General features: G+C 41.8%; 1 protein-coding gene across 2 annotated transcripts in view; it reads left to right on the plus strand.

The window, feature by feature from the left end:
• LOC128686775 (calcium-activated chloride channel regulator 1) overlaps positions 1-27282 on the plus strand; it is a 238839-nt gene that overhangs the window by 74079 nt on the left and 137478 nt on the right. For both annotated transcript variants that reach the window (XM_053773824.2, XM_070082238.1), the window contains exon 3: positions 13195-13348. In XM_053773824.2, coding sequence (XP_053629799.2) covers positions 13308-13348 — 41 coding nt within the window. In that variant the 5' untranslated portion in view covers positions 13195-13307. The remainder of the gene's footprint in view (positions 1-13194; positions 13349-27282) is intronic.

The raw sequence follows: 27282 nt of genomic DNA on the forward strand, positions 1-27282 counted from the left end.
TTGTGGAGTTTGCACTTTCGTGTTTGAGCTGCGTGGTGGTAGTTGGGGCTCCTTACTAGTTTATCTTTGCAAATATTTATTCCTTGATTTAACCCTGTTGCAATGAGTGTTAAAGGTGCACTTTGCAACCCTGATGTTTATGAGTTAGCCTATGGTAAAACTGGTTTCGTTATACGTCGTTTCGCTTAAAGTCGCAGCTTCTAAGAACCTATAGACAAAATTAAGGAGAGACTTGCTGTATACCTTTGGAGTGTCGTATACAAACTTAAAATCTATGAGAAAATGTTTAGGAAATGAATTTGAAGACGGAAGGTTGCAAATGGGGCAACATGTACCAGAGTAGTTGCAGGCTCACGGAATCGTAATAACCCAATCGCAAACAAATCACAGAACGGGTGGGGCTTGAACCTATGGCTGGCGGGTTCTGAAGCTCGCAGACAATGGCTCAGGACATGGGTGAGTAGTCAGCACACTGGCCTGCTAGTTTTAAGTCACGCCTGCCTTGGGTTTAAGCCCCACCCGTACTACTAATTGAACAGCTGCGGACTATTGCTAGTTGGAAGCGCACTCGTCTCACTGAGGTCCGTGGTTCCATCCCAGGATCGGGTGGAAACATTTGGGAGTGTTTCCTTAAGACATCTGCTGTCGCTGTTCACCTAGCAGTAAGTAGGTACCTGGGTGTTAGCTGGCTGATGTGGGTCGCATCATGGGGATAAAATTAACTTAAATTGCCCCTGGTTATGCAAAGGATAACGAGGGACTTTCTATATAGTATGTCATTGATGATAGTTTTGGCCTTATACAAGTTTTATACATGTTCTTGTAGGAATGAAGATTATTATTATTATTATTTATTATTAATTATTATTATAACCGTAGACGAGACACTACGGCAATGTCTGTACTCCTATGACTACACATAGGTAGGAACGCTCGCTTACTGAACAGAAAGACGTAAATACGCCAGAGGAACAGGAAGACGTAAATACGCCAGAGGAACAGGAAGACGTAAATACGCCAGAGGAACAGGAAGACGTAAATACGCTAGAGGAACAGGAAGACGTAAATACGCCAGAGGAACAGGAAGACGTAAATACGCCAGAGGAACAGGAAGACGCAAATACGCCAGAGGTACAGTAAGAAGTCTCTTCAGCGTGACGAGTGCTTGAACCGCCCAAAGTAGAAGCATACCTGGAGTGTACCTGGAGAGGGTTTCGGGGGTCAACGCCCCCGCTGCCCGGCCTGAGACCAGAAGTGGCCACAAGCTTAAATAATTAAAGTGATACGGAACGTAACCAACATAATTAGGACTCAGCATTAAACCCAAAGTGTCAGTACAGATGCCTGCATCAACACAGAGAGAAAAAGGAAGCATTTGTAAACAGAAAAAATGAAAAACCACTGGAAATATAAAAGAAATGGTATGACAGGAGCTGTAAAGTGAATGACAGGACAGCACGAGTGAAGACATCCTCCCGTAAAGAGCAAAGTCACAATACCGTGACTGGAACAGTACACGAATAGCCCTCACATAGGAGAGAGGAGCTTATGACGACGTTTTGGTCCGACTTGGACTTGTAAATGGTCCAAGTCGGACTGAAACGTCGTCGTAAGCTCCCCTCTCTCTTGTGCGGGTTGTTTGTGTAATTCATCCTCCTGTAGTTACGGAAACGTAATGATGGATACTTTCTTATGTACTTAAATGAAAGACGTGTGCACATGCCATAGCAGCATCGTCTCGTAACTCTAAGTTTATATGATGGAACAGGCGGACACACACGTACACACACACACGTACGTACACACACACACACACACGTACACACACACGTACACACACACGTACACACACACGTACACACACACGTACACACACACGTACACACGCACACGTACACACGCACACGTACACACGCACACGTACACACACACACACACACACACACACACACACAACCCAGCGTGCACGCAAATTCACACTCATTCATTATCCTAACCATGTTTTTTTTTTTTTTTGCCAAAAAAAATGAGAAATGATGAGCATATCTATTAACTAATTAACATTTTTCACCAAGTAACGAGTCCTTCTTGACAGGACGTGAATATGAATAAGCGACGAACCTTTTTTCAGCAGACAAAGAGTCTTGCCAAACGCGTAATTAATCTTTTTATAATGGAAAGTTAGCCTCGCGTATATTGTGCTTCGTATTTATATATTTGAGTGTTGCTACAAGCCGTAAATGTTTTTTTTTTTTTTGAGGAGGGGGAGGGGAGAAACGTCGGGGCTTTGTGATAATCGACTAAGAGGTCTATCGTTCTTTTTTTTTTTTTTTTTTTTTTTTTTTTTTTTTTTTTTTTTTTTTTTTTCGGAGGGGGGGGGGGGTTATGGGTCTGTCTGGTTCATTATCAACTCTTGTGATCTTATTTCTCTCTCAGCTCTTGTTTGAGATCAGTGTCATTCCCATTACTAGGCTGTAATCTGTTGCATTCCGAGAGCCTGTTTATGATCTATTACCGTTTCATCTATTGTTTCTCACAGCTGTTGACTGTGATCTATTTCGGTCTCATCTGGTCATGTCTCACCGATGCTTCAGGTTAAGATAACTTCACATTCAGATTATACCTGGAATCTACCTGAAGGGTATTCCGGGGGTCAACGCTCCCCAGCGGCTCGGTCCGTGACCAGGCCTCGCAGTGGATCAGGGCCTGATCAACTAGGCTGTTACTGCTGGCCGCGCGAAGACTTTAAATTATTTAATAACTCATAGGCTGAACAATTAAGTTTAAACACTTTTTTTGGATATTTGATATATGAATTTTTGCGCCTCAGCTTAGTGATATTATTATTATTAGTTTTATTAATTATTATTATTCATAGGTAAGAATATAAAGGAGGAACACTGCAGCAGGCCTACTGGCCCATACTAGGCAGGTTCTTTTCAAACCCACTAACAAAAATATTTACCAAACCCATTTTCAATGCTACTCAAGGAACTGCGAAACCTGCATGGAGAATAGAAGGTAAACCAGTTTAATCCTGGGAAGCAAAGAACAGCTCAAATTCCTTGGACCAACAGGCAAATACCTACATAAAACACCTCGATTGGAAGGATAGATAATAGATATAGATTATTCTTTTCTGTTAGTACTCTACGATTAGTGGTAGAGAGTACTACATCTCGATTAGCCGGTCATTCTGGAAGTTGAACCCCAAGAATGTTGGTGTTAAGCAGCACAAGGAGTACTGGAGGCTCTATCCTCCGTCCACTGTTGGTGAATTCTAAATCTATCCACAAGTTATCTATTCATATAGAGTAATTTTTAACACATTTAAATGTAGGATTTGTAGCGTAAATTATGTTTTTCGTACTATAACTTAACATGTATAAATATTTTTCTTGTATCGTGTTCCTGTTAACAGAAACTACTTTCCAAGTATCGTGTTCCGAATAACAGAAGGTACTGTAATATCGTATAACATAGTATCGTATAACCATGTCTCAGGTAAAGAGTTTCTTGTGTAGCGTGAGGCGCCACTTGTGACAGTCTTGCCAGAGGATAAATTGCAAAATAACACTGTCAGAAGGTGAAGGACTGGATGGGAGAGGAGCACAGGGAAGGGATTAGGGACTCTAATAGAAGGGAAGAGAGGCAAGCGAAGGGGAGTTAATACACTGAGAGAAGGGATGAGAGGCGAAGGTAGTTTTAGAGGAATGGGTTGAGGATCCTGAGGTAATTAAAGAAAGCTACAAGGAGGGAAATGGGGTAAGAGACGAAGAGAGACAGGGAGAGATATTTTAGTATTGAATACAGAAGACTCTTTGTCTCTTTTCTCCTGGTGCCGGACAGGTCAATCAAGCAAAGTGAATGAAAAAAAAATAAGATGTATGTGAAAGTGAATTCAGGGAAGAAAAATGGGTGATAGGTGAAAAATAATGATAGATGACTGGAAAGAAGCGGGACAGGACGTTGCATTGTCCTATCAAAGACACTGCGAGATGAGATGAGGCATTTGTCTGTGTGTCTGCTGTCTCTGTGTTTATGTATCTTTTGTATATTTTTATACGTTCCCGAAAAGGAAACCTGGGAAATAGTGATCAAATTCTGTCTCTCTCTCTCTCTCTCTCTCTCTCTCTCTCTCTCTCTCTCTCTCTCTCTCTCTCTCTCTCTCTCTCTCGTATCCAGATAACTGAAAACTTCCATTATGTAGCATGAACATTATTTTTATTTATGGAAATATCATCCACAATGATTACGTCTTATCATTACGTCTTATTCACTTGTGTATTTTTTGCATTATGCTTCAATTACGTCTGTAAACAGTTCGTGGGGAAAGTTTGTAATATTCCAGAAACATGCAGACCTCCAGGATGAGCAGAAGTGCTGCTTGCAGTCTGCTGGATAAACATGGAGGACCTGGATCATGGAGCACACCAGATCTTCATAACCAAAGAGTTGCTCTGTGTAGAGCTTTATATAGTAATGACTTGATAAAGCTCTACACAAATGAAAGATTTAACATTCTCGTCGACAATGCTTGCCACCAAACAATGATTTCGGTGATTAACTTTCGTATTTACAATGGAGTGCCTTCAAGATAGTGTCTTCAAGGTATTCCCTTTTTTTGAAGGAGCACTGATGCCGGGCTCTTGCTCCTTCCTCGGATTCAATTTCCTGTGCGCTGTAGTATCCTCACCAATTTAACACTTACCGATGATAATCCTTCAGTCGTTTCCTGATGAACAAAACTATGGAGTGCGTGCTTCCAACGCCACAACCTGGCTGATCATGCCAGCAGACTGGAGGTTTCTTTTGGAACCGAGCCGCGGGGGCGTTTAGTAACTGAATCAACAGGTAGGAAGTTAGGTAGCAGACCTCGGCTTCTTGTACAGTACATCAAATCAACACCAAGTTGGTCGTGAGGACCGACTCTTCCCTCTTCATCCCTTTCGTAACGATGAGTCATTCAGACATTGTTTACCAATCGGAATATGCTTACAGTGGCTGATGCATTCAGGTGGTGCGTTGGAACGTTTGCCTGTGTGCTATAGCAGACTTCGTCTCATTTCACGACGGTGATAAGCGCCGGGACTACTATTCACCTCCATGAATGGAAACAACGTCGGTATTGTGGGGCTTGTTTACGCTCTGCTCGCCTCGCTGCGTCTCCCGGTGTTGACATGTGTACCTCGCTCCTCTACACAAATTTTTATTAACCTTTACCACTGTAGTCTTCCCCATTTGTTGTTTACCAAGTCTGATGTTTTAGATTGACCGAAGGTTACTGGCGGGTTGCAAGTCACGGGATGTTCACTAGTCACATACAGCCTCGCCACTGGTCAGTGACGGGGTGTATTTAACGTGCTGTTCAGCAGTTACTGGCCCTGGATCAGCAGTTACTGGTCCTGGATCAGCAGTTACTGGTCCTGGATCAGCAGTTACTGGTCCTGGATCAGCAGTTACTGGTCCTGGATCAGCAGTTACTGGCCCTGGATCAGCAGTTACTGGTCCTGGATCAGCAGTTACTGGCCCTGGATCAGCAGTTACTGGCCCTGGATCACTGTTGGGTTGCACATTCTGTGGAAATGTCTCTCTGGCCGATGCTAAAATTAGTCACAGACTTGTTTTTAAGCAAATGAAATATTTATAAATAGTAACGATGATATCACCTGCGTTGTGAGAAAGTTGTCAATAAGTTCTTTGTATAATGAACAGTGTCATTTAGACTCGTAAAGCTTAAGGAAATGCTTCAAATCAGTGTTAAGGGAAAATTTGCCAGTCCATCGGGATTAGGATAAAGACATGTACTGTTCGTAACATTTATTAAAGGAAAACGTTTCGCCACGAGTCACTTCAACAGTCCTAATGCAGTTAAATAGGATGTTAGTTTATCCTGCATTACGACTGATAAAGTTACTAGTGGTGAAAATCTTCCTTTACATCTCGTGTACTGTACAAGAAAGTGTTTATCCACAGCTTGTCAGTATTACAATTGCGACTGTAATGGATTACTTCAGCAATACAGTGTCAAAGCGAGAGCATGAGTTCAGTATCTATAAAGGATTACATTCAATGGAGACATTTCTCAGTTTGGCCACCGAGGATGCAGCAGGTTTTTGATTTGAGGAGTTGTAACTACTTTCTCTGTCCTCAGATGCTGAACATCCCGCCCCCTCTCCAGTAAACATGTATGGCTCAAGCAGGTTTATCGCTTTAAAGTGAAGAGTATAATTCAAAGATAGATTTTACGCAAGGACAATTTCCAACGATAACCGCTAAAGAAAAATTCATTGACATAACCTCTAGAGACTTAGTTCGTTTGTTTTACTTGGACAATGTAATAACATTAATTTCCTTGTCTTTACTCTGCTTTAAGTCCGTATGTTACTGGTGGAAGCTGCTGTGATGTGTTTATACAGTTAAAAACGTTTAAGGCATTTTCAGGGTACTTCTCCAGTCAGAGGTTGATAGTGCAAAGATGTGGAGGAGGAAGTGGATGAAGCCGAGGCAGTAGATAGTTTCACGAGTAGACCAGACAGAACCTGAGAGACCGAGAATAATGAAATTCCGCTTGTGAGTACTCCAGTAGCGGTGCAAGTAGGTGAAGCTCCCCCCTCCCCCACGGCTTTAAATAGGCGAGCATTCCATCACTGTTCAATTAATGTTTTTCTTATATATAGCCTTTGAGAAGAGAATTGCGACCAGATATTTGATATTCACCTCGACTGATGCCGGTGAATATCAAAAATCTTTTGAATATTCTATTTGTAATCGAGTCCAGCAGTTATCGCCCCTTCGGCCCAGCCCCCAGACCGGCGGGTAAGAAAAACACAAGAATACAAAATCAAGCTACAAGTTGGGGAAATTCTACGGTGTCAGCTGCACCTTCGCATTTTTTTGACTCACTGGCTACATGTGTGGTGTCGACTGAGCCAGAACTTGCCTTCTACAGACCCATTTGTCTCGTCCTGGGAATCAAACTCGAGTCCTTTCGGTCGTGAGACAGTCTACCATTAAGCCACGAGCAGTTGTCCTAATCTCTTGTACACTACAATGTCTTTCAAGATTCCCAAGCTGACCTGAAAACTGAGTTGCTATTTATAGGTAAAATTTCCCATTCAACTCCTACATTCAATACAGCATTTTTTTTTTTTCAAATTTAATCATAACATTAGTTATACAACATGACAAAGTAATTGGAAATACATCGAAATTAATATAATTTCCATTAAAATTTCCACTATTTTTACTGATTGAACTCTAAACATTGTTAAACATTTTGTGCGTCGCTGACTGCGCGTTTTTGCTAATTAATATCCGGCGTAGTTTAGAGTTGGTACAAAGGACACACAAAAGTTATTTCAATATTCATATATGACAAGCACGGCAATGTTCCGCTCCGACTGAGCTGACTAATGGCCAGTTCAAAAAGTCACGTTGATTAGAGTGTACTTTTTTTCACAATTCTCGGAGTTATACCAAAAATGCTTTTGCAAATTGGCGGACGTTGTTAGGTGTGCAGCGTAGGATATTGTGAACTTCCGATGATTATGTGCCGGCTGCTTGTATGAGAGGCTGTGAGGGTTATATGAGAGGCTGTGGGGGTTGTATGAGAGGCTGTGGGGGTTGTATGAGAGGCTGTGGGGGTTGTATGAGAGGCTGTGGAGGTTGTATGAGAGGCTGTGGAGGTTGTATGAGAGGCTGTGGAGGTTGTATGAGAGGCTGTGGAGGTTGTATGAGAGGCTGTGGAGGTTGTATGAGAGGCTGTGGAGGTTGTATGAGAGGCTGTGGAGGTTGTATGAGAGCCAGTGGAGGTTGTATGAGAGGCTCTGGAGGTTGTATGAGAGGCTCTGGAGGTTGTATGAGAGGCTGTGGAGGTTGTATGAGAGGCTGTGGAGGTTGTATGAGAGGCTGTGGAAGTTGCATGACCGCGAGCCAGTCCGTGGAGGGGAAGCACCTGTGTCTCTCAAGTCCGTCGGCCTAGGAGTGAGAGCGGCTGGGCTGAGCCTCCCACCGACCTGGGTGAGCCTACAGAGGGCAGCACCTAAATGCCGCGAAATATGAACTTGTGAGAGCAGACGGCTAGGCTGTGTGTTCTGACAGTACAGGCTGTCTACATGGGGGGTTGTATGAGAGGCTGTGGGGGGTTGTATGAGAGACTGTGGATGTTGCATGAGAGGCTGTGGGTGTTGCATGAGAGGCTGTGGGTGTTGTATGAGAGGCTGTGGGGGGTTGTATGAGAGGCTGTGGGGGGTTGTATGATGAGAGCTGTGGGGGGTATGAGAGGCTGTGGGGGGTTGTATGAGAGGCTGTGGGGGGTTGTATATGAGAGGCTGTGGGGGCATGAGAGGCTGTGGGGGGTTGTATGAAAGGCTGTGGGGGGTTGTATGAGAGGCTGTGGGGGGTTGTATGAGAGGCTGTGGGGGGTTGTATGAGAGGCTGTGGGGGGTTGTATGAGAGGCTGTGGGGGGTTGTATGAGAGGCTGTGGGTGTTGTATGAAAGGCTGTGGGTGTTGTATGAAAGGCTGTGGGTGTTGTGTGAAAGGCTGAGGAGGTTATGTGAGGCTGTGGAGGTTGTATGAGAGGCTGTGGGTGTTGTATGAGAGGCTGAGGAGGTTATATGAGGCTGTGGAGGTTGTATGAGAGGCTGTGGGTGTTGTATCAGAGATTGTGGAGGTTGTATGTGAGAGACTGTGGAAGTCGGTAGTGGCGCCCACCTATCAGCCTCTTCACTAGGCTATCCACCAGCCCGTCTATCAGACCGTCTACCAGCTCGCCCACCAGTCCGTCGACCAGCTCGCCCACCAGCCCGTGAGAACACAGCATCTGCCTGCCCTGGGAGAACGCTGTCTGTATGTGACAGACTTAATAGTCGTGAAAATTATACATCCCCCGAGACACCAGTATGGCATTAAGACCGGCTATGTTGAGTGAAACTGTGTTGAAATCCCAAACAACAGGTGTGCGCAGTGTTTGGTACTGAGGCGCGAATTAATGTATAGAGGAACATGCACATCGTATCAACACTCCCCCTTCCCCCTCCCCTCTCCCTGCCCCTCTTCCTCCATCTAGGCTTTCCCCTGCCCCAGGTCTTTCTCCACCCCCCCCTTTGTCAGAACTTGCTCCCCTCCTTTATTGCAGGACGACACGTCGTCGTGAAAGTCTTTGATTGCTGGCAGGATATACTTTGCGATTGTATATTTTGTAATGGATGTCACAATGACTTGATTACTCGATTTGTATTGACTTTATTCGTGCTTCTCTCAATATGTGTTGTTTACGGTGCTGGCGAGAGGGCGTGCGCGCGCGTACACACACACACACACACACACACACACACACACACACACACATATACACTTGTACGTACACGTATCTGTCTACCTTCCTCCATACCTCGCTACGTCCCTGACTATCACCCAAGTCATTCTAGTCAGGAAAACGAAACAAAAGCCACTTGAGTGAGAAAGTAAGTCCTCTCTTGACCACCACTTGTTGAGCACATGTACCAGCACCAGTACTCGACTTCAAGCCTTCAAGAGGACCATCCATTGTGGGAGTCCAGGTCAAGCTGGGATCTGCAATAAACAACCAGTTGATTTAATAGTGTTGCTCGTGAACGAAAGTAAATTTCATCCTGAAGTGATACTAGACTCTCTTTATTTTAGGAAACCGGCATTAAGACCAGCAAGTCGAGATAGTGACCCCTGAAAAGATAAAGATCCTTGTTACTTCTCTGACGAGTGAATCTTGCATACTTCCACTTACAGGCGCTCTATGACCCTAGTGGGTTTAGCGCTTCTCTTTGATCATAATACTAATAATTTAGTTACAGTACACACTTATTAAATAAATAACTGTCGGGCGCATAATGTACAAAAAAGTCAAAACGTTTTGCAATTGGCCTTGAGTGTACACCGATGTTATGGAAAATAAAAGTACATCCTGTAATTACCTGGGGAGACGTTACCTGGAGGCGTTACCTGGAGGCGTTACCTGGAGGCGTTACCTGGAGGCGTTACCTGGAGACGTTACCTGGAGACGTTACCTGGAGACGTTACCTGGAGACGTTACCTGGAGACGTTACCTGGAGACGTTACCTGGAGACGTTACCTGGAGACGTTACCTGGAGACGTTACCTGGGGAGGTTACCTGGGGCGTTACCTGCAGACGTTACCTGGAGATGGTTTTGAGAGTGAATGCCCCGCTCCCAGGCCAGACCTCCCGATGGATAGCCTGATCCACCAGGCTGCTGGTGCTAGCACAGTAAAGTCAAGGATTGTGACTTATTTTCACCGTCTTTCCTGTGCTTTTCCCAATAGTTCCTAATCTTGGGGCATTTTTTTTCCAATTTAAGAGATCTTGTTTGAGAGCAGGACTCGGGGACGCTGATCACTGGAACTGTTAACGGATATAACACATCGATAACGTTCCTACTAACGTACCATTATAACAATGTCGATAGAATTACCGACACAAGTGCAACTAATGTAACATTTTATTGTGGCAACGTTTCGCTCTCCAGGCTTGACAAAGCTCCTGGAGAGCAAAACGTTGCCGCAGTAAAATATCGCATTAGTTACACATGTTACACATGTAACACCTGTGTAGACAGGTGAGACAAATGTGGGAGAATATGGAGCTGAACACTTCTCAAGGGACTGACCACCTCGAAACTAGTACATCAAAGCTGATCACGTCTTTACTTCTCCACTGTTTCTGCTGTCTCCATACTTACCTCTGTATTCAACTGAGGAAGCCTGCTATGAATACGGAACGTTTCGGAAGTAGAGGTACCTAACTACTGTGCATGACTTTTGCTCATTCATTTCCGTGCACTATCTTATATCTGAGTGAAATGACTCTCTGGATCCATCTATTCTCTGGAACTTGTGCTGATATAAAGTATTATTCAACTTTAAATGATCAACTCTTCAAGCGCCTGACATTCCTCCATACGAAAAGATTGAGAGAGAATTTCAAGTGCATATGTTGGAGCCACGTGTGTATGTTGGGGGGGTTCAGGTATGTGCGTGGAGGGAGTAATTAATGTGTGTGGGGGAGGGGAAGTCTGGTGTGAATGAGGGAAAGAGGAGCCAGTGTGAAGAGTAGGTGTGTTTGGTGGTGGTGGTGGTGGGGGGAGACAAAATTATGCAATAGAATAACCATGTGTGTATTAAGAGTCAAGTATGTGTGTGTGTGTGTGTGTGAGGGGGGGGGAAATTAAGGGTGTGGGTGTCAGGTATACAGGGAGCAGCGTGGACCGGGCGAGTGAGGGGAGGAGGAGGCGGTGGCGGTAGGCGCTCGTAACATCCCCTTTATACAGGCAGGAGGTCCGCCACTCTCGTATTATACAAGGCGTATTCTTCTCACATTTTCATTATTTTCAGAGAATGAAATATAAATATTTATATTTGTTAAATGTCACCTACAGTTTAGGCTACCGACCCATGCCTCGCTCCTGTAGTAATCTGCGTACACTCCAGTTATCTACAAATGTAATTTAGCTAAATGGAAGAGCGCCTTTCAGAATCTAGTTAAACTGAAGAATCAGGTTTCTAGAAAGGCCTTTCAGAAGAGGATTTCTTCCACTTCTCTGGGATGTAATCTGCCTGAGGGGAAAATAAATTGTTTGGTGACTTGTGCGTGAAAATTGTTCTAACTGTTTTCTGTATTGTTGGTGTGGGATATCAAACAAGTATATAGGCAGAGAGGTAGGGAAAGAAAGAGGTAGGAAAGCTGGCAGGTAGACTGGCAGTCAGGGTAGACTGGCAGTCAGGGTAGACTGGCAGTCAGGGTAGACTGGCAGTCAGGGTAGACTGGCAGTCAGGGTAGACTGGCAGTCAGGGTAGACTGGCAGGCAGGGTAGACTGGCAGGCAGGCAGGCAGGCAGGTAGACTGGCAGGCAGGCAGGCAGGCAGGCAGGCAGGCAGGCAGGTAGACTGGCAGGCAGGCAAGCAGGCAGGTAGACTGGCAGGAAACCGGGAAAGCGATGACAGGCAGGTAGGGAGAAAGTTGATCAACACATTTCCAAGAAAGCAGTTATGCAGCTGAAGTATGTAAATAGATATGAAGACCAGCAGGAAGGTAGGCAAGCAGGTAGGTACCAAACTGCCTGCTTGAACTCCCAAGTTATAAACCTTAAAGCTCTTGATGTGAATCTTGGCTATCAGCTTTCTCAGGTCAGTCACTGTACAACTGTCTTTAGAAAAAAATCGAGCAATAATAATAATAATAATAATAATAATAATAAATATTATTTTAGTGTGATTGTTACTATTAATTGTCCATATGCAACTGATACACAAAATTTTTTAATATATTGAAAGGAGGTGATAAGAGCGACTTCACATGCCACACTTCCCACATCATAAGATGGTGTTAATTAAGGTTTCAGAGCATAAATTTCCCACATTTTATATGAAATGGCGCACTGATGACAAGTATGAAAACAAACTATATATTGCACAAAAGGCTTTTTTTTAGGGATAAAGTTTCGCTCTCTGTAGACCTTTATCAAGTCCCAATAAAAACGAAATACATCTTTGTTTACAAATGTACTATGTATATTATAAATTTAAATACAATACAATCTTTGTTTACATTACTACATTATTACGTGATGTGTTCTTAAGCTTGAGAATTACATTAAGCTTGCGAATTACATTACCCATAAAATAATTAAATATAAACGTGTCCAGAGTCCAGCTTAATATTGTCTTTCTAGCCGTGTTTAATTTGGTTGGATTTAAAACGTTAAATACAGCCAAACTTGTTAGGAATATTTTCTTTTGTATGATCCTTTCCTTCACTCGTAAATTAATTCAGTGGTTCGAGAAACAGAAAAAAAACTGAGGTGTAGGTTATTTAATATATGAATCTAGCGCACAATTAACCATGAATTTTAAACGTGATTGTCTTTGTATGTTGCAGTATATATATTTCGTCCAAAGTATTCCTGCTACTGTGAGTACAATATTTCAGCTAAAGAATTAAGATATGCCAGAAAATACTTCAAACCAAACAGAAATATGCATTAAATAACGTTTTAGCACATTTTTCAATATTTTTAAAATATTTTGCTTATTTAAAAAAAAAATCACATGAAAAGTCCATATAAAGCACAAAGGTCCTCAGAATACATGAATAAATGTGTTGAAGAGCAACAACACTTTCTAATTGTTTCCTCTGCAGGTCGCTTGCTGGTGCAGGAGTGGGCGAAGTACCGCTGGGGAGTGTTTGAAGAGTATGGTCACCCAGGCGACCCTTTGTATCCAGCCTTCCATCGTACTGCTACCCATGTTCACATGCCCACAAGCTGCTCCAACGTGCCCGTCCACGGTACCATGTGAGTTAAAGATCAGCATCCTCGTACACATGCAGCAGTAGCATCTATGGGGAGGAGGACATAAATTAATTTACTTGGGAGGCCTTTATTGGATACGTTTTGGTCTAGGAAGCATTTGATGTAATCAAGGTCCTGATACCGAAATATATACTCAATTAAAGTTTTCCTAAGTGAATGTATCTGTCGTTTCCCATCAAAATTGTGGGCTCTTACTGCCTTCCTAATTCTATTTTCATCCATATGCTAAATGCGTGTTGGTTACATATATTTTTTCCTAAATACAATGAGAATATGAGCATCATTAAAATGAGAATTGTGTAACAGAATTGTGTAACAAGGCAAAACTAAAGTTACTTTGTTTCTTGTGACTGATTTAGTGTTTTACCCATGCAAACAATCCTAAGGTCAGGGTTCCCTGACGACCGCCAGGTCTTTGTCGAAGAGACGGCAATTTCCACGTGAGGCACTCCAGTCTTACTCTGAGGTCTTCCAGCTCAGGCCGACGCATTCCATTACCTCTGGTTTGAGAGTCATCTGATTTTTGGTGTGACAGGGAAAATAACAAAAACACGTAGTAGCATTCACAACCCACCACACCACCCTACTACTACTACTATTACTATTACGTCATATTATTACTATTAGTAGTAGTAATATTTTACAAATGCGATGATCGATGGTGTAATGTAGATGATAATCACAACACTGAACGGAGGTATAAGGAGAGGGAGGGAGGGTTTTGAGAAATAATGCTGGAAGATTATCCGATGCATTTTCGGAATTTTGTGGTCACAATGAGCGGCAAGTCCAGCAGAGGGATCTGGTGAGGGAACGGGAGCTGTTTATACTAAATTCTGAGCCGTAGGTATGAACAAGCTGGCTAGTTGAGGGTGACACACTGATGTTGGTCACTCACTAAAATCCGAAATAAAAAATGTGATATTCTGAAAGCTGGACCAATACCAGACAATCCGTGACTGATGTTAAATATCGTGCGTAGCTGTTAAGGATCAGTCAGTGTGACTTGTGGTTCGTCTTCAGCGTGGAGTCTCCTGTTGTTTAGGCTGTACCAGGACACTGAACCTGAAGAGCTTAATAGCTAAAATCATGTTGCGCACCTCAAATGACAAGTCTTGTGCTCTGAATTTATCATAAGAGAGTAGAGAGAGAGAGAGAGACAAAGTAGACTGTAACATCTTCGAGGAATGCAGACTGGCTCTTCTTCCGCAGATCAGAGGTTTGACAAATGTACGAATTTATACAGTAGTAGATCACACTTTCTAACTAGATCCATCACGAACCAGTTGCTTGTTTCAGGAAAATTTTAGCTCCCCTTTCGAGGAAGAGAAAAAAATAATCTGAAAGACACAGTTGAGATGAAAGAGGATATACTACAGCCTCAGAGATGCCATTGACTTCACTGAATAACCCTGTTAAGTTATGGTAAGAGTATAGAAACTCCTGCCCATTCATACTCTCCGTTGTGACCATCGAAAGGATGTATGAGCGTAGCTGAGACATATTTGACTCTTGATAAGAGGACGTAGGAATCTTCATAAGACGTGTGACCCTTGATAAGACTGTGTGTGTGTGTGTGTGTGTGTGTGTGTGTGTGTGTGTGTGTGTGTGTGTGTGTGTGTACGCACGTGCACGCGTGAGTGTGCGCGCGCGTGAGAGGGTTACAATAATTGCTGACGCTTGTGGGTGACACCAGCGAGAGGCAGCATCCGCTATCTGCGGGACGTGACCAGACACTTACAGTGAGAGCTCTAGCACTACACCGTCTCATAAACTATCTTGATTCCGCACATTTACTTGTAAATGGCTTCGCCAGATGTCCTCATTCCATCCATTTGGTTGCTCGGGTTGGCCCCGAGTTGCTTGAATAGGTGGCGTGTGAGAGCCGCTGGGTAGGAGGAAAAGCAGCCTTATTACCCCGAGACACAGTGCTTAGTCCAGCCCACCTGCTGTTTCCTCTGCTCACCTGAGAATACAAACACTGCGTTATTGTCACGCTTACCTTTTTCACACTGAACGAAGAACCGCATACAGGCCATGTTCTGGCCATCCAAATATAGCGAGAATATCTCTGTAATAACACCTCACTATAACAAGACTGTTGTCCCCCCCCCCTGATAACTGTGGGACCAATAATATTACATATTCCTGCGGAAGCGCTAATTCCGTAGGGGTCACAGAGCGCCTGGAGTGCAGGAGGTAATCAGATTGACGTAAGAGGATGAAGAGCACTTTACTAATATCAAAGTACCTTCCTTAGAGGAACAAATGGTATTAGAATTTATAAGTACCTAATGGAGTGAGAACTGGATTTATTTTGGCTGTGATTTTCCCATAACATGTTGCACTTCGATAGCAAATTAGGAGAGGAAAATTTAGAGAAATCCGTATGATTCGTTGACGCTTCACTGACACAGAAACTGCAGCTATACAGTTTCAAATTAGTTTTAACTCCGATGCGGCTATGAGCGAAATGGAGCAAAGGAGCGACGTTAATGAATTCTCGCCTTCATTGTAATTACACTACCTTGATGAGTGCGAAAAGTCGCCCTCTGATCTCCGATGCTTCAAGTTTATCATCAAAGTCACTTGCCTCGCATCCCTCGAGACAACCCTGGCACAATAAGTTATATTTCCTAGACGTCAAAGACACATGAAAAGCCTAAGCCATAATTTTAACTTCTCGCTCGAAGAGAGCTTTGTCAAGTTATCTAGTTATAACTTCATGAAGTTCTCCAGCGAAAACGCAGTTAGAATAAAGAATTGCGCTCCTCATGCGCGCCTTCGTCATTTATTTACAAACTCGTTGCCTCTTCTGCCTAAGGAGTATCTTATTATTTATGATAAAGAACACGGACAAAGTTGATGAATAAGAAGCATGTGCAACATTTGAGTATTCTTAGTGTTGCACAGCTGTTTTGCTCATCTGAGAAATATGTGCCGTAAGACGTAAATATCCTCTCTATAACCAACGCTCACTACGTCAAGCTCCCTACCGCAACCACGTTCATTTGTTTTCTCATTTTCGCTTAGTGAATCCGCCAACATTTCTGGCTATCGTTGATTTCCTCCCATTCTCTACGGTCTTGGCGCTTCCCCTTCATTATAATGATAATCTCGTTGATCTTCCTAATGACCCTCTAGAGATCAACCAACACGGTCCTCGTCACGTCTTCAGTTAAAGACTAAAATGAGTGAATACAGAGGCAGTATCCAAGGGGTTTTGATACCTTGGTCCGCCTCCCATTGAATAGTAATTTGTCCTCTGAACTGGACGTGAGTTTTAACACTCGTTGTAGTTCGTGTATTTCTGCCTCGAAGTATATAATGTTGTTATTCTGGTTGAGGATGACGTAAATTATTTAAGTGAAGCCAGTCGAATATACGATATAACTTAAATACCATTTTCCTGCATATAAGGCGCAGGGCGATTTTCCAAGACTTTTCTTGGGAAAAAGGTGCGCCTTATATGTTGGATAATACGGTAGGTAAGTTACGTCTGGTAGCGCAGGATAAATAGACGTTAACGAGAGTATTGTTATCTCTACGCACGGAGTGGGTAGCCCAGCACTGCTTGGGCTAGTCAAAGCTATGGTCTAGTCACACGACAGGTCTGGTTGGTCACACGACAGGTCTGGCTGGTCACACGACAGGTCTGGCTGGTCACACGACAGGTCTGGCTGGTCACACGACAGGTCTGGCTGGTCACACGACAGGTCTGGCTGGCAAGTTACAGCTCTGGTCTCTGAGTCATATCTGCACCGAGCCCAAGTCTCTCTCCTGGTACTGACCCAAGGCGAGGCATATTTTCCACCATTACAGAATAGGACAAAATATTTTCGTTCCTTAATTATGACTTAAGGCTTATATCGTATGAAGATATTTTAGTAATAAGAGTGGAAAGAATAGAGGAGAAGAACAGGAGGCAGGATGAGATGAAAAAAAGAGAAGGGGGAAAAAAAACAGGACGAGAGGATGAATAGGAATAAGGCTTATATCGTATGAAGATATTTTAGTAATAAGAGTGGAAAGAATAGAGGAGAAGAACAGGAGGCAGGATGAGATGAAAAAAAGAGAAGGGAAAAAAAACAGGACGAGAGGATGAATAGGAATGAGCAAGGAAGATAAGAGGAATGAGGTGATAAATGGAAGGAGCAATAGGAAGATGATTCAGGATGAGAGGACAAATGACATGAAAAGAGCAGAGGAGGAAAAGAAAGGAAGCCTCTCAAACGTATATCAAAGGCAAAGATAGATGGGGAAGTGAAGGAAAGAAAGGGCAGGACAAAAGAACTAGATGGAAAGAGGAGAGGAAAAGAAATAGATTCAAGATGGTAGAAAGAAATTGAGAAAGCAGAACTGAAGATGCAAGATGAAAAGTGAAATGGAACGAAGGAAATGAATAAAGGCAGAATTAAAGGAAGAAATGGGAGTAAGGGAACATAGAAGAGAAAAAAAAACTGCATAAGAATAAGAAATGGAGAAATGAACTTAAAAAGAAGATAAAGAGGAGAAAGGAGGTAAGTAAATCACACAAAAAAAATAATAATAAGAATGCCGATAGGATAAATGAAGGCAGGTCAAGGAAAGGAATGATTGGGAACAAGGAAACAAAGAGCAGAGAAAGGCAGGAGACAATACTTCGTCAGTGAAGAGAGAAAAAAAGATAACTTGCAACACACATCTCACGCACACTAGTGGCGGGGTGGGTGGGTGGGTGGGTTGTCGGTCGGGCGGAAGGGTGGGTGGTCGGGCAGGCATGGTGGTGTCTTGATGGGTGGGTTACTGGGGACGGTAGTGTAGACAGGAGGAAATGCGTGGCAGAGGAGAGTAGATGACCGTAAAGCCACCGTCACGGTCCTCAGCCGTTGTCAAAATAATTTTTATTTGGAAGTGTGTGTGTGTGTGTGTGTGTGTGTGTGTGTGTGTGTGTGTGTATGTATGTATGTATGTATGTATATATGTATGTTAGTGTGTGGGGGGGAGAAGAGATGTACAAGGCGGCACAAACACTCTTGCAAACACTCTCCAACACACGGTACCATGTTACATAATATTCACTTTGACCAATAAATCCTAGGGTTGGAGGAATATGTGGGCCAGTGGGCCGCCAGCTGCAACAGCCTGGTTAATCAGGCAGGTACCAGACAAGTCTGGCCCTGAGCCAGGCTTGTCTAGTACTCTCTTCCTCTCACCTTTTCTCTTCGTCTCTAGTATTCTCTTCCTTCCTTTCTAGTACACTCTTCCTTTCTAGTACTCCCTTCTCTCTAGTACTCTTCCTTTCTGGTACTATTTTCTTTCCTCTAGTACTTGTCTTCTCTTGTACTCTTCCCCTCTACCATGCCTCTTCCTCTCTTCTTCCCTCTTCCTCTCTTCTTCCCTCTTCCTCTCTTCTTCCCTCTTCCTCTCTTCTTCCCTCTTCCTCTCTTCTTCCCTCTTCATCTCTTCTTCCCTCTTCCTCTCTTCTTTCCTCTTCCTCTCTTCTTCCCTCTTCCTCTCTTCTTCCCTCTTCCTCTCTTCTTCCCTCTTCCTCTCTGCTTCCCTATTCCTCTCTTCTTCCTTTTACCTCTCTGCTTCCCTATTCCTCTATTCCCTCTTCCTTACTATATTTTGTCTTCCTCTCTCCTACTACTCTTACTTCGTCTCGTCCTCTTTTCTTTAATATTACTTTCCTTCCTCTTAACCATCACTTCGTTCTTTCAGTCCTTTATAACTAATCTTTCGTTTTCCTTCGTTCTTGGTGTATTTAACACCAATACCTTTCCAGGGTACTAGAGTCCAGTCTATTAGAATGTCTCGTGATTAAGGAAAGAAGGATCGAGTCTTCAGCAGTTTAGCATTTAATGATCCAAACAGGAACACCTGGCGGAAAACACCACAGGGTGCAGTAAACACCTGGCGGGAACCACCACAAGGTACGGCAAACACCTGGAGGGCGAACTCCAAAATAACAGACGTTAATAAAACAAAAACAAAACTCTGCGTACCCAACAAAGGAGAACTTTCAGCTATCGCCTCGCTCAAAGCAAAACAAGGCTGGAACACTTGTGTGTTTTGTGCAGCTTGGAGAAACTTGTTAGCGATACCCGCAGAAAGACCAAATGTGTAAATATCTGGGTGTAAATATTGCACCTATTCTGGCATATAACTTGCACGGAAAGAGAGCTACGCCATAAAATTTAGAGGTGTAGGCCAACGTTAGGTCAGAAGGGACAGGGGCGTAGGATGCCAGCAGTTAACGCACCATGAATCTGGTATACTGTAAACACTGTGTTTGTCCTTATAATATCAACTATGTAGCGGTTAATGGCAGATGAGATTGTCGAAAGTGCCTAGAGGTGTTTTCCAATGAGTGTTCACTGTAGTTATCCTGCATAATTGTTATCACCTACTTCTGTGATTATCTTGTGTAATGCTTCTAAGGAAATAACTCACAGGAGAAAAAACTTTTTGACGTTTCGGTCCGACTCGGACCATTAACTGGTGAAAATGGGGTCCTGCACTAAAGTAAATCACCCATTGCTTTACCATTTTATTTGATGACATGGAGGATAAGTTGGACGGCAAGGCAATCTGGGACTCTATACTCAGTCTTTAAAGGACTTGTAAAGGATGTCACTTCCCTTTAGTTTGGCGTTAATGGTTGGAAAGTGACGTAAAAAGTAAATTTTGATACAACGATTTGGACTTGTCATCCCCATCAATGGGTGAAACCTGAATGTCTCCCATTACCAGGATCAGAATTATCTCTACAGGTTTAATGTATACCTCAAAATATAATCATAATTGAGAGGGACAGGAATCTGGGGAGTTGCAACTCCAGCCCGACCATCGGTCCTCCTGAAGTCTTCGATTTTTCTTCGAAGAATCGGAGAGTACTGTCTGCAAGATTAGCGGCTTGTTGTTCTGGCAAGGCAACCATGATAAGGTTAATGATCTTCTGATTGGTGGAAACTACTATAAATTTTGAGGAGTTTAGGGATGGACTAATTCTTTCTAAAATCATATATTTTCCAGTTCCCCCTCTGTCAGAGATTCTTCAGTGCCAGATAGAATACCATCATCCAAGAGGCAGATGTTTAGCCCACTGTGACTTTCTTAACGAACAAGTAGAAAAGGAGAGAGGCGAGGGGAGTCGCCCTGTTGCACGCCTTCACAAAACTTAATTTAGTTATGACTCACGAAATCGTAATAGCACGGTTGCAAACAAACCATACCACGGGCGGGGGTAGGACCCGCGATCAGAGTCTCAAAACTCCAGACCGTCGCGTAAAAACTTGCATTTGTGGTCACAGTGGTGCCTATGCTAACCTTCCTATGGTGTAGAAACATCCCTAGTTGGACGAATCTTATTGTGGCTAGCTGGTCCAGTGGCTAACGCGACGGTCTAGAGTTTTGACTCTCTCTGATCGCGGGTTCTATCCCCGCCCGTGGTATGGCTTAATTTAGTTTTCGCCAAAAAAAAAAAAAAAAAATCTGAGATTCCACTGTAACACGATGTTCAACCACTAGCCTGTTTCCTCCCCACCGCTTCTGCACCTTCCTCACCTCTTCAACTCCCTCCTGGTCCACCCCCTTACACGAACACTCGTGTTCGTGTAAGATGAGGGACACACACACACACACACATACACACACACACACACACACACACACACACACACACACACACTCTCACTCCCACACTCTCACTCCCACACTCTCACACTTTCTCTCTCTCTCTCTCTCTCTCTCTCTCTCTCTCTCTCTCTCTCTCTGCAATATCACTAATTCTGTAGCAGCGGTGCTATGCTTACACTGGTCCTCATCAGCCCACTTAAATTCGTGTTTACCTATAAGATATACGGAGCCTGCTGTAAACAAATCAGTGATTTTATATGCCTTATGCAACATAACCTTGTAAAAAAGAATCCTTATCTGCCATAAATCTAAATAATCTTAGCTCGCCAGCCCGATGCTGAATAAGTCCGATGAATTCAGCAAGCCGAACTGTCTTGAAAAAGTTTTTTTTTTTAATATATTGATACTTTCATTTATAATATGGTACGATTTTTTTTTACTTTCCCCAAAAATTAGCAAACAGTCCTAACCTTGCTAATCTTAAGCAATATATTATATTCAACTCATCCAGTTTAAGATCACCCTATTAATTAACCATACATAAAAAATATTAACTTTATGGTATTCAAATTTACTTTTTCGGACTCAGCAGAAAAAAAAAATGAATATGCGCTCGTCTCGTTTGGCAAAAGATCTTTTTCGAATTAGCCAAGTTAATAAGATCGTATTACAAGCACGACGTTCGTAATAATGTGTGTTTTCGTATATCGTGGACACTTTTTTTTGTAAAAGCTCCTTCATGAATTTTTAGACCTTTTTAACTTTTTGCATATATTTTTTCTTTTTGACTAAAGAAAACTGGGATCCGGTAATGTTAAACAATAGCTCCCGTTTAGGTACTTTCAACCATGTCTTGGTTGCTGGTGTGACAATTATGTATTAAGGTAATTAAGTTTATTGAAAGGGGAGGAGGACTAATTGTAGTACATGAAGCTCGTTACATTACACTAATTACACGTTGTACCGACGAGGCCCATAACTTAGCGGTCAATAATGGCTAGAATAAGAGAAAAGAGAGAGGAACGTTGTCCGGTGGTCTCAATTTGGGAAATTACTCAGTGCTGTAATGTACAGTAAACACGCGCTCGACACTCTGCTCTCTCACACTCAGGCTTGTAGTTCGCCCTCGTACCCTGTGCTCAAGTATAAATGTTGCACATTAGTACCCTCCTTCATTCGCCCTCGTTCCTCACACTTTAGCGTTAACACACACTGAATATTCCTTCCCTCGCACACCATCAGCCTCGTACATCGACCTCGTACCCCACACTCAAGACTTGGCATAAAACGCTAAAAAAAAGGAGACATAACGATAATGATTGTGTACATAGTGAGGAACGCGGAACTTACCATCACTGATAGAAGAAATTCTGAGCAGAAAAAAAAGCCATTGGTCAACGGATTTGTGTTGGTAACTTAGAGTTAGAAGCCGATGACGAAGATAGCCAACACCAGTTGGGGATCATGAAGTTCTATGGTATCTTCCTTTGGATTTATTTGTTGGCCTATTTTAGTCATCGAATTTACTCGTTTTGCGTTTTATTCAGTCGCCAAAATCATTAATATATATTACTAAGCCGATCGCTGTGGAACGCCTTTGTCAGTTTTTTTTTTTTTAAGTCTCCCGTGTCAAATTCGATCAAATCTGTTATTGAAATCTACGTAAACAATGGAGTATTGTTTTTCGATGTTCATCACCTTAAAAACATTGTTGAAGAAAGTAGATAAATTTGTTAGGTAAGAATACCGGTTTATGAATCATTAATTAAATCATGTTTAAGAGGGTAATTTCTAACTGTACACTATCATTAATTCAGTTTATTATTATTATGATTAGTAATTATTATTGTAATAATGGGGAAAAGCTAAACATTTAAGGGTTATAGAGCGCCTGGGGCGAGGCAGTCAGATTTGATCTTAAGAAATAGGTATTAGTTCTGTGAATTCCCTGCACCGTTGAAGTCAGGCTGATAGGGCAATAGTTCACTAGTAAGGACCTATCTTCCAGTCAGTTGATAGGAATCACAACGCTCCTTTTAAGGAGCGTTGAAAATGCTTCGTAGGTCCTGGAAACTTTCCTTCAATCTGCCTTCGCTAGAACCATACTTCCAGTGATTAACATATACAGTTTCATTATATATAATAGTTTATTTCCTTGAGGCCGTATATCGGGTTTTATCATGTCATTCAGTGGACTGAAGATGTTAACTGATTCAAACAGAGAAAATTACTCTGAGAAGCGATTCAACAACGGTTTTTAGACATAAAATATATAATGCATGCTTTAATATTTTGACTGATTTTAAAATCAACATCATAAAGTATTAATTTACTTGATTTACAGTATAGCTTAAAACTAATGTAAAGTATTTTCAAAAGTGTGAGAAAGTTGGTCTCATAATCCTCTTTTATATTAACGAGAGTTATAAGTATTAGAAATATTTAATTAAAAGCAAAAGCACATTGGCGATGCTAATGGCTTAGATTATAAAATGTCTTGTCTTTGTGTATTTTTTAATAATTCACTGCAATAAAATCCATTGTTGTCAATGTTCCTCCTCTGGTGAGGCTAAGTTAAGTAAGATTTGTTAGGGAACAGGACAAGTGTTTCCTGACGCGAGTCTGTCAGATGATGGCCCGCCACTGGAGGTTTTGGTCATTTGGTGTTGTCCTGCTAGCCATGACCATCTTAAGCCCTGTAAATGTCAACATTGCGGATAATTTCTGCAATAGCCTTTGTAAAACAAGTGAGTTAACTTGGGTAACTTGCATGAGTGGAATAGAACATATATGCTGTTTGCGTTTGGTAACCCAGGCAATTTTAAGCTAAAAATTAAAAAAAAAAATGGATGTTAGTTTGCGATAAGTAGGCTAAAAAGGTGAAGCAATTTTTTTTCACTGTAGTTAAGTATGTATGAGCCATGCTGACTTTGTAAGCTTCATTGTACTGTGCAGCCGAGGCGCGCGTGTAATGAGATACTTTGTTTAATATGACCAGTGAAACCACCAAACGCACTCGTAAAAGAGATGCATTACCCTAAGTACAATTGCAACATGGGTAAAAATGTGTATATGCCCTGCCGCCCAGCCCACTCTGTACATGCTAACATCGCACTAAAGTTTTGATTAGACTCGGACTTATAAATACTTCTAAGTATGCGGTAATCCAAAATGTTTGTTATAGAGTTCCTTCATTATATCCAGTCATTCAATCATTCTAGCGTGGTCGTTTATTATTGTAGCTACAGCTGTACACCAAAAGGGAGTAAAATGAAATTAGCCTAGAATCATCTACACCACCGTATGTCCTTGGGTAGCGAGTACAACATCCAGTTGCCCTGGATGCGCTACTCTTAAGGATTGTGTGGTCCCGTGGATTAAGGCGTCATGAGTTTTAGCTCACAATGAGGCAGGGCAAAGTAGCATTGGCTAGTCGCAGTGTTGCTATAGATCAATCAATACAATAACATATATATATATAATATATATATATATATATATATATATATATATATATATATATATATATATATATATATATATATATATATATATATATATATATATAATTATTATTATTATTATCATCACACTGGCCGATTCCCACCAAGGCAGGGTGGCCCAAAAAAGAAAAACTTTCACCATCATTCACTCCATCACTGTCTTGCCAGAAGGGTGCTTTACACTACAGTTTTTAAACTGCAACATTAACACCCCTCCTTCAGAGCGCAGGCACTGTACTTCCCATCTCCAGGACTCAAGTCCGGCCTGCCGGTTTCCCTGAACCCCTTCATAAATGTTACTTTGCTCACACTCCAGCAGCACGTCAAGTATTAAAAACCATTTGTCTCCATTCACTCCTATCAAACACGCTCACGCATGCCTGCTGGAAGTCCAAGCCCCTCGCACACAAAACCTCCTTTACCCCCTCCCTCCAACCTTTCCTAGGCCGACCCCTACCCCGCCTTCCTTCCACTACAGACTGATACACTCTTGAAGTCACTGTTTCGCTCCATTCTCTCTACATGTCCGAACCACCTCAACAACCCTTCCTCAGCCCTCTGGACAACAGTTTTGGTAATCCCGCACCTCCTCCTAACTTCCAAACTACGAATTCTCTGCATTATATTCACACCACACATTGCCCTCAGACATGACATCTCCACTGCCTCCAGCCTTCTCCTCGCTGCAACATTCATCACCCACGCTTCACACCCATGTAAGAGCGTTGGTAAAACTATACTCTCATACATTCCCCTCTTTGCCTCCAAGGACAAAGTTCTTTGTCTCCACAGACTCCTAAGTGCACCACTCACTCTTTTTCCCCTCATCAATTCTATGATTCACCTCATCTTTCATAGACCCATCCGCTGACACGTCCACTCCCAAATATCAGAATACATTCACCTCCTCCATACTCTCTCCCTCCAATCTTATATCCAATCTTTCATCACCTACTCTTTTTATCCTCATAACGTTACTCTTTCCTGTATTCACTTTTAATTTTCTTCTTTTGCACACCCTACCAAATTCATCCACTAATCTCTGCAACTTCTCTTCAGAATCTATGCAAAACAACCACGGGGGGAGTAGAATGATAGCTCTAGACCTTTCGTGTTGCAATCAACAAATCAGGAGCTTGCAAAATTGCAGAAAAGAGGGTTTCCACGCGAATACGTTCCCAGAGGATCACGTTCACTGGAGTATCCCTTGGCTTGCGATATTTGCTTTATATATATATATATATATATATATATATATATATATATATATATATATATATATATATATATATATATATATATATATATATGCAAAACAACCACTCTGAAAGAATAGAGAAATTCCAAGCGCTTTCGTGACTACTCAGATTATCAAGGAGCTATGAAAGTAAAGCATCCAAGGAAGGTATATAAGGGGTCTAGCCAACACCTCACTATCAGATCCCACAACGGTTAAACACCTGACGTGCGCCGGCCCAACTGGACAGGTCCTTTGCACAACCCACCAACAAACTATTCTACCCAAGAAAATTTTAAAAATTATTATTTGTCCAGTGTATTATTAAATTCTTCCCAAATTCTATTAATTATAAATGTATCTAATTTATATAAACCAAAGGAAATATTCATATTATTGTCAAAACTGCTTTTTATGAAACAAAATTCAATTATATTCCTGTCGACCATGGACTTGCTTGATACTACTTTCTCAACTTTTTCAAAATCAATTGGATGGTTAAAATCTCTTACGTGAATAAATAGAGCATTGGAATCTTGTCCAGTTCTAATGCTATATTTATGTTTTAATCTTGGTTCGAGATTTTTACCAGTTTGACCGTAATAAACTTTATCGCAAATTTTACAAGGAATCTTATAGACACATCCATCAGCATTTTGGGGGGAATTCTTTATCAAAAGTTTTTTTTACTGTATCAAGATTTTTGAATACAACTTTAATATTAAAAGTCTTAAGAAGAGAAGGCATATCAACCAAGTTTTCATGGTAAGGGAGAACCAACATATTTTTAGTTGAATAAGGCTGGTTGTCCCTTTTTGGATTATAAAAAGTGTTTCTAGCAACTTTAAAAGATTTACCAATTACATTTCTTGGGTATTTTAAATCATTACCTATTTCATAAATTTTGGATATTTCCTCATCTATGAACTCAGGACTACAAATTCGTAAAGCTCTCAAAAACATTGATGAGAAAACAGACAGTTTGACTCTATCTTGATGCGAAGAATAATAGTGGACATAGGAACAGTTATTTGTAGGTTTTCTGTAAATTTTAAATTTGAATTCATTATTACCCTTAATAATTAAAACATCTAGAAAAGGCAATGAGTTATTTTCTTCAAACTCAACAGAAAAGTTTATAGAATGGGCTAAGCTATTTAATTTTCCAAGGAAATGGTGTATATCTACATTTTTGGGTATAAGACACAAAATATCATCAACACATCTGAACCATTTAGCTCTATTAGGGAGGATTGTGTTAAGCAACCTTGTTTCAAAAAATTCCATGTATAGGTTTCTAAGAACAGTTGAAAGAAGATTTCCCATTGCCATACCAAACTTCTGAGTGTAAAACTTACAATTAAATACAAATTTTGCATCAACAATGCAAAGTTTAATAAGCTTAATGAAAGTAGGAACTGGCAATGGTAAATCATAGTTAACGAGTTCTTCAGATAAGAAACTTATTAAATCATCAACAGGAACTTTCGTAAACAAGGAAGTAACATCAAAACTAACCATGTTAAAATTTAAGTCAGTCAAGGAGCTTAATTTAT

The sequence above is a fragment of the Cherax quadricarinatus genome, chromosome 7 (assembly GCF_038502225.1).
Source record: "Cherax quadricarinatus isolate ZL_2023a chromosome 7, ASM3850222v1, whole genome shotgun sequence".
NCBI classification, from domain to species: Eukaryota; Metazoa; Arthropoda; class Malacostraca; order Decapoda; family Parastacidae; genus Cherax; species Cherax quadricarinatus.